The following is an 8,778-nucleotide window of genomic DNA, read 5'->3' as shown; positions in this document are numbered from 1 at the left end:
TAATTTAAAATTGGGCATTGTAATTGAGAACATACTGTAGGAAACAACCTGGATTGGAAGCAGGGAGGAGATGATGACCTATCAGTAAAATGCTTTCTTTTCCATCTCTAGTAGGTATGACTGGTTATCAGGAAACCAGGATGTCACTGTCACTACTCTATAAGGTTATAGAGCACAGTGTTATGTCTCTTTTGGCAACATTTCTATGTTCTGCACAATACTAGATAAGGCATGTTAATTCGATCCCTCCAGGGATCTCTATTCAGCTGTTGATACATGTGTTTAACTCCTGTGTACAGGAGTTACATAGGGTTCACCAAACAGGAAATAAACCATGTCACAAAAGCTGATCTTTAATTACTTTATTTTTCACAATAATAAAAAATAAATTAGTCATAAACAAAAATAGTTAACTTTTTCCATCAAAGAGAAAATGTATACAATATGAAAAGGATGCTGTACAGTTCAGGTTCAGGTGCATTGCCAGGGATACATATTCCTGAACTAGTCACAAAGTACTTTAACTTACACTCCCCCTTTAAATCCACTCAAGGAACTGGCTAATCAGAAAATTACAAAATGGTAACTATGGATTTACAGTATGACATATATATATATATATATATGCTATAAAATTCCATGAAAACTCGGGTTAGTATGATGAAAGACCTGGACAAAAATGTAGATGGCATATGTAAATAAATACACATTAGGTCCGTTTAATAAAAATCTGCATATTCTAAATAATTGAACTATTTTGGTGCAGTGGCTTGTTCCATAGACATAGCTCAGAATACATATTTCCTATAAACATCTTGTATTTACAAATAACAAAAAATAAGTTATAATAAAGTATATCCTTCTGCCAAGATGGATGATGGGGTTAAGGTGAAATGTAAGTAATTTTACATATATAAAGTAGGTTTTTTGTGTCATTCAAATCGAGGCTTCATGATCTGCACAGTTAAGGCCCCCGTCCTTAAAGACATAGGTGCTGGATCTAGAGGTGCTGGGGGGTGCTTCTGCACTCCCTGGCTTGAAGTGGTTGCCATCATATACAGGGTTAACAGTGTGGTTCAATGGCTCTAAGCACCTCCACTATACAAATTGTTCCAGCACCGCTGCTTCATGATGCCCCTGATGACTTCAGGGAGGGTCAGCAAGGACACGTAGGTCCACCATGATGAGCTCATTGCAAGGTCAGTTCTGAAGACACCCACAAAGTGCCCCATGACAAAGCAGGCTAATGAAAGCAGTGTTGGTAGAAAGTCACTGGGAAAGTGTTGAATTTTCTAAGGAAATAATCAAGCCCAAAAGATAATGGGAGTTTGCATTTCCCAATCCATTAAAATTCCAAGGAGCCTCCATTTAAAAAAATGTAACTAGCAGTAATATACTCCCTTGTGTTTCATTGAAAATTGACAAAGGGCCAAATTCAGACTAGTGTTAGTGGATGCATTTCTGATGAAGTTGCACCTGCTTTCACCAGGTCAGAATTTGAGCCAATAATGGTTTCTTATAATGCAAATTAGTTTGCCTATTTAAAAACACTAAAGATGAAAATGTTAAGTGTTAGTAAATTGCTTTGATTCAGCTCCCTAAATAGAAACAAACATAACCCCCACTAATATATTCTGTAAGCCGTGATAGGAACAAAGGAAGTTTACTTTCAGCATTCATTGTTTGAATTTCCCAATTAACTGCCCAATAGACCGATCACAAATGCTTTTATAGAGAGGAGCCAAAAGGCATTAAACACAGCTGTGCCATAAAAACCAAGTCCTGCAATGATTTTTTTCTGCTTTTGAATCTATACATGATTGCTCTAATGGTTCTTTTAAAACAATAGATGCTGTATGTGAGAATACAGGAACAATACATACTTTCATAATTGTGCAGTTATAGGTACTCTGGGTTCATTGCACAGGAATTCATTCAGTAGTTATTTTAATAAAATGAACCACCAAGGGTTCAGGAGCTGGTTGAACTAGCAGGAGAACGGCTCTACTAATAACTAGTCTTATTTCTGACACAAACTGATAAAAGCTATCTTGTTCTCTCACGCTACAAAACTTGTATTAATTCCCACAGCTGTGCCAGCTAGTCCTCTGTTCCAGGTAATAAAATGGTCTGATCACTTAGCACTGCTCTAAACATCAATCATGCTTGTTGAGTGAGCAGGTATGGCAGTAGCTATTAGCACTCCAAACCTGCAAACACTCCTCAATGTCAGTAGTCCCACTGAAATCAGTTAAGTTGTGGCTATCTCATCCATATGTGCCTTGTCTATGAACTTCTGAGTTAACACATCTCTAAAATACAGCAAGTATTTTCCTACTTAAAAGGACCCAATTTTGGATCTGTACCATCAGGCTATGGAAATGGGATCATATAAACATTGTAAAAACAACATTAATATTAGACCCTGCCTCTACGCAGCCTGATGTATTATGCCCCAAAGACAGATTATTACATTAGGTGTAATTGTATGAGTGTGTTGAAACCACGGCTGGGTTGTGTGATGTTCATGCAAACCCATGCAAACCTTGCCCTCTTGCTTTTGCATCACCCCTCGCCTCTGTCATGTAAGATCAGCAAAGTGGGTTCTCTACAGATGTTTGAGAAGCCAGACGTGGGGCTCCCTTTGTTGTGTGCTGGCTTGAGGTAATCACCTGTCAGCACTTTGCCTTATATTGACAATCCACATATTCTCCCAATAGTTACTCTGATCTTCTATTTTATCCCAGATCATGTAACCTGAAGATTTGAAATGTGAGAAGTAATGTTTTTTCTACTATATATAAACACACAATAAAGAAAAGGTGTTGTTCAAATTAATGAGCCTGATTCTGTACTTGCTTACACTGGTTTTATACCTGTGTAACTCCACTGAGTTCATTAGTGCCATTTCTGATTTATATCAATGTAAGTGAAAGAATCAGGAACTATACATGGTGTCAGGCTAAACTGGTGCACTGCTATATAAAAACAAACACTTGTAATAATAAAAATGCAGTAACTGTTTTAAATGAATAGTTTTAAAAGTCCACTTCATGTGACAACAAAATATTACCATAGATAATATTAGTCCTTCTGCATCGGTGTGTGTAGGAAAGGAGAGTTGATTAGTTTATATTCTAGAAACATCTATCATAATTATAGTGAAACTTGCCAGTGACAATAAGAGATTAAATCTGGCCACAATCAGGCTGACTCCTTACTGCATGGTGTTTAATTAGGTGAGACTAATACTTTTTTAATGGTATATCTGAAAACTGGCCTTACACCAGATAGCTCAGTTTATATAACTATCAATATAAGTCACCACATTCAACTAACAAAGCAATGAATCTGAGGAGTAATACAGGGTATATATACATAGATACATACCCTTTTATACTCGGCTCCTATGAACTTTGTCATCTTCAATGGTAAATTAATGGAGCCCACAAAAAGATAAATCCTTCTAAGCCATCCCAACTCCCATGTGTTCGAGAGCAACACATTTTATAACTTGCTTATAAACCGTGTAAGGCACCACGTTCACATACCTATTTACCAACTCACTGTTCAGCTTATCCAAAGGTAGATGCAAACTGTTTATGGGTCATATATTTTTGTTGTTTGAACTATAATTTCTTTCTTCATCTGGGATGTAAATAATCTTTTTATGCTACAGATACTTCCCTAAAGCAGATGAAATACACTTCTCTTAAGGCAAAAGTGAAACAACATTAGATACAGTGTGTCAGGATTTGCTACAATGTGACATTCATATGAAAATTTATATTTACTACCATTGGAACTTTGACATTTGTTTTATGTTGCATTTTCTCCCCATAATTCTTTGGTCAAGAATCTACTGTATACAGTATAATCTCAGATCTTCAAGAGCTATCTAAAGTCCTTGATGGATGACTTTTCATGAGATAAAGGCATAGAACTGAGAAGGGATCATTAACTCAAAAAAAAGTTATATAATTAGTCTTTCAATTTCACATAGGTCTCCCATTGTTTAATTAAATTAATTAGAGGGTAATCAAAGTTCTAACGACATTTAATGGTTTCTAATCACAAAGAATCATTATTGTGACATCAAATTTTAGAGATAAAGGAGAACTCCCACTGATTACAATAGGGACTCCCGATCAAACATTGATGGTACAACAGGCTCAAAGACAATCAACATAGGACTAGCATAAAGCTCAACAGGAAATATGTATCAGGTATAAATAGGATTATTTTGGCACCGTTTTTGAATTCAGACAGTGGACACCTTAAAAATGGACTCAAGATTAAAGACATCACTAGGGTTTAGAGCACATTGCAATGAGTAATTCAATAAGCAAGTTATTTTACTTACACAGAAATATCTAAAAAGACTCAATAAAAGTGGATGAACTGTGAAATGTTCAGGTAGTTTAATACTTTTAATCTGCACTGAATGCCTTTATCTGCACTGAATGCCTCATTCTGTTTAGCTCTAGCAAATCCCAGGACTGAATACAGTAAGTGTAGAAAATGCAGATCATCTAACCCAGGTGCAAATCTGTAACCATTCTTGACTGGAACAGGAAGACATGGTGTAAATAGATACTATTCTTTTAGAGTAAGTTTACTGAGGAACAACACAGGATGAAAACAAGACAAATTACACTGTAATAATCCTTCAACAGCTAGGAGTCAGGATTTCCTTAATACAGACTTCCAAACTACTGCACAAGCAGTTAGTATATATATATAAAAAAAAACGCACCACAGACTGCTGATGCCAAAGGGTTAGGAAAACATGTTAGAGACAGAGGGCCAGATCCTTTGGTGGCAGCTTCAGAAACTGATGGCAATCCTAATTGAATCTTATACACATTCGGATTGATCCTGTTACTTGTTGAACAATTCTACAATGAAAAATTATTATGCAGCGAGATTGCTACATCATGGTGGAAGATTTTCTGTTGGTGTAATCAGTGGAGGAACGTCACCCATGAATTTGAGCTTCAGCTGTTAGCTTCACATGTTAAAGAGAAGACTTAAGGTCACTGTGGGCACTGTGGTGGGTAATAGATTGCTTTCAACATCCATACAGACTTACCGGCTATAACTTTAGTGCACTAGTTTATGAATTAGATACAAGGCACTTATAGGCAGTCAAAGTGTGTGTACATTTGCTGCTTTGTTGAAGGCAGGAAGTTAGTGAAAGTACAGTAGAGAGAGATTAATCATGACACTAATTTAGTATGAAGCGTTGAGGTAATTAAACACATGTATTAGGGTGCTCGGAAATTGAGCTTAAATGGGTCCTAAGGGTGCTGGGTTTTTTTTATGACATAACACTTCTCATGTATGTGTTCTACTGATACCATCTACTAATTTAAGACCAAAGCACCAAAGAAGGGTTGGTTCTCAGCAAATAATGGTGCTGCTGAATCTGTACTGGTCAAACATCTCCAGTAAATGCATCTGACTGATTTTCCTTTCATTCAGTTCATAACAAGAAGGGTGGTATTTTCCTTAAATAACAATTATTTGATGAACAGATGTATACAATAGTATCAGTAAAAAATAATGCTTTAAAAATCACGGTTTTACAATGAACATTTTAAAAAGCCAAAAAGCTCCTATTATATGCTGCATGTTATGTGTGAGACATAACCATAATCTTGATGTGCTCAGCAATATGGCAACCATCTCTTTAAGAAGGTAGAACCTGTTGTAGTCCAAACAGTAACACTGTTTATGTTCCCATATCGAAGTTAAACATGGACGTTATGGGTGATGGAGTAGTTGTTATCTGCGTCCTAGAAACCGTGATTGTCTACTGGCCACCCTTGTGCAGGATGCACAACAAGCTGTCTTGTAATAGGTATAGACACAGAGCCGGGCCTGCACCACCACATTGCAGTTGTAGTATTTGTCTTTGCAATTTTCATCTGGGGGGAAAAAAAAGCACAGACCTTTATGATTCAGAAAGATTATGTTATCAGAGCAGATTATGGTAGAGCACAAATTTATTTTTAAAGATTCACTATCAGGTGAAAAAAGCATATATTTTAAAGTAGCTACCGATGTAAGTAAGTTAAATTATTAAAACTACAAGAACTTTTTTTACTTGAATAAAATTAGAAAAAAGTGCACATTTAAAAAAAATCTCCTTTACTTTTAACAGGTTGAGGGGAGATATGATTGCTCTCTATAAATATATGAGAGGGATAAATACCGGAGAGGGAGAGGAATTATTTAAGCTCAGTACCAATGTGGACACAAGAACTAATGGATATAAACTGGCCACCAGGAAGTTTAAACTTGAAATTAGATGAAGGTTTCTAACCATCAGAGGAATGAAGTTTTGGAATAGCCTTCCAAGGGAAGCAGTGGGGGCAAAAGACCTATCTGGCTTTAAGATTAAACTCGATAAGTTTATGGAGGAGATGGTATGATGGGATAACATGGTTTTGGTAATTAAATATTCATGGTAAATAGGCCCAATGGCCTGTGATGGGATATTAGATGGGGTGGGATATGAGTTACCCAGGAAAGAATTTTCTGTAGTGTCTGGCTGGTGAATCTTGCCCATATGCTCATGGTTTGGCTGATCGCCATATTTGCAGTCGGGAAGGAATTTTGGAAGAGGATTGGAAGAGGCTCTGGAGGTTTTTCGCCTTCCTCTGTAGCATGGGGCACGGGTCACTTGCTGGAGGATTCTCTGCTCCTTGAAGTCTTTAAACCACAATTTGAGGACTTCAATAGTTCAGACATAGGTGAGAGGTTTTTCGCAGGAGTGGGTGGGTGAAATTCTGTGGCCTGCATTGTGCAGGAGGTCAGACTAGATGATCATAGTGGTCCCTTCTGACCTTAGTATCTATGAAGCTATAAACAGTTTGTGTTTGCTTTTTACACTTAATTTGGCTTGAATAATGAAAATAGACTAGGCAGTAGCACTTGTTTTTATAGTCAGGTTTGTGTCATTTTCACTTTCAGATTCTCAGGTAATAAATACCGTGCTGCAGTGTTTGGGTGGCTAATGCTTCAGGGGAATATTAACAGTACTGCCAATCCCCAAGCACTGAAAAGTCATGAATCAGGCCCCCCACAATCAAAAGATTGGCTTATAAATATTGAGATTTTGAAAAATAATAATTGTTGGGTTCTTTATATTTGCCTTCTGGGTTCTGAGCCACTAGGATGCACTCCATTCACATTTAAAAACCATGAGGGCTAGAAACTTGCTTTTTTGATGCAAACTGAGATTCTCACATAATCACATAACTCAAGGAGCAGGGATTTTAAGAAAAAGACCAAATAACACAAGGCACACAATAAAATCATGAGACTTGTCAGTATTAATTTGTTTTAAACAAAACTGTTTCCATGTGGAGGAAGAACAACAACAACATTTCTATCAGTCTTATGCTACATAAACAGCTAATTTTTACAAAATCTATATTTGTGAACAAATTTGACCTGAAAGTTGATGCAGAACAAAATGAGGTTCAATCTGCTTCTTAATACATCTTTCTCCCCTTCTCTAGTAATTATAATTAGTAATAAAATTATTACATAAAATTATGAAAAAATCCCTGACAATATCAAAGTAATGCTAAAATGTTACATTTTGGTTAATAAATTTTATGAAAGAAATTTGACTCTGCGTTGACATCTTAGGTTGACATTTTAAAATCAAGAAGAAAAGTGAAATCTAGGAATTATTTTGGGGAAGTTCTATCGCCCGTATTATAAAGAAGGTCAGACTAGATGCTCATAATGGTCTCTTCTGGCCTTGGAATCTATGAATGTATGCAACAGCACCAGGAAGTTCATACTGAAGAAATTTTTTTTTGTATGGATAGTTTCTCATACAAGGTATTGGAAGACATAGAATATTGTACATGATTAGATTTTCTGGTTTTAGGGCTAAATCAGTAAGAACCCACCAAATCAAACATTCAAAATACGAGGTGCCATAAAATACACACCAAAATTAACCCAAATGTGCCATTTTAGCAGATCAAAAAATCTCTCATGCTCTCTGGGACTTCAAAGGGAAGTCAATTTATGACAGAGTTCAAGGAAAACATTTTAATCAGGAGACTCAAAGAGCTTGGCTTGTTTAGCCTAAGCAAAAGACAGCTGAGGGGAGATATGATTGCTCTCTCTAAATACATCAGAGGGATAAATATTGGGAGGGAGCGGAGTTATTTAAGTTAAGCACCGATGTCGACACAAGAACAAATGGATATAAACTGGCCATCAAAAAGGTTTAGGGTTGAAATTAGACAAAAGTTTCAGAGGAGTGACGTTCTGGAACAGCCTTCCAAGTGGAGCAGTGGGGGCAAAAAAATCTAACTGGCTTCCAGACTGAGCTTGATAAGTTTAGGAAGGGGATGTTATGATGAGACTGCCTACAATGGCATGTAGCTGATCTGTGACTGCTAGCAGCAAATATCTCCAATGGCTGGTGATAGGACACTAGATGGAGAGGGCTCTGAGTTACTACAGAGAATTCTTTCCCAGCCGTCTGTCTGGTGGCTCTTGCCACATGCTCAGGGTCTAATTGGTCACCATATTTGGGGTCAAGACGGAATTTTCCCCATGGTCAGATTGGCAAAGACCCTAGGGGTTTTTCACCTTTCTCTGCACCATGGGGCATGGGTCACTTGTGGTTTGAACTGGAGTAAATGTCAGATTCTCTGTAACTTGAAGTCTTTAAATCATGATTTGAGGGCTTCAGTAACTCAGCCAGAGGTTATGGATCTATTACAGGAGTGAATGGGTGAGGTT

At 37.0% G+C, this 8,778-nt stretch overlaps 1 protein-coding gene across 4 annotated transcripts in view; it reads right to left on the bottom strand.

Annotated features, from left to right (window-relative positions):
* Nucleotides 1–347: 347 nt before the first annotated feature.
* Nucleotides 348–8,778, bottom strand: part of THSD4 (thrombospondin type 1 domain containing 4) — a 599,697-nt gene continuing 591,266 nt past the window's right edge. For all 4 annotated transcript variants that reach the window (XM_027818796.3, XM_043523831.1, XM_043523832.1 and 1 more), the window contains one exon: nt 348–5,930. In XM_027818796.3, coding sequence (XP_027674597.2) covers nt 5,788–5,930 — 143 coding nt within the window. In that variant the 3' untranslated portion in view covers nt 348–5,787. The remainder of the gene's footprint in view (nt 5,931–8,778) is intronic.

This window comes from Chelonia mydas, chromosome 10, assembly GCF_015237465.2.
Source record: "Chelonia mydas isolate rCheMyd1 chromosome 10, rCheMyd1.pri.v2, whole genome shotgun sequence".
NCBI lineage: Eukaryota > Metazoa > Chordata > Testudines > Cheloniidae > Chelonia > Chelonia mydas.
Note: the sequence above shows the minus strand (reverse complement) of the source record. Positions and strands in the feature narration are given on the sequence as shown.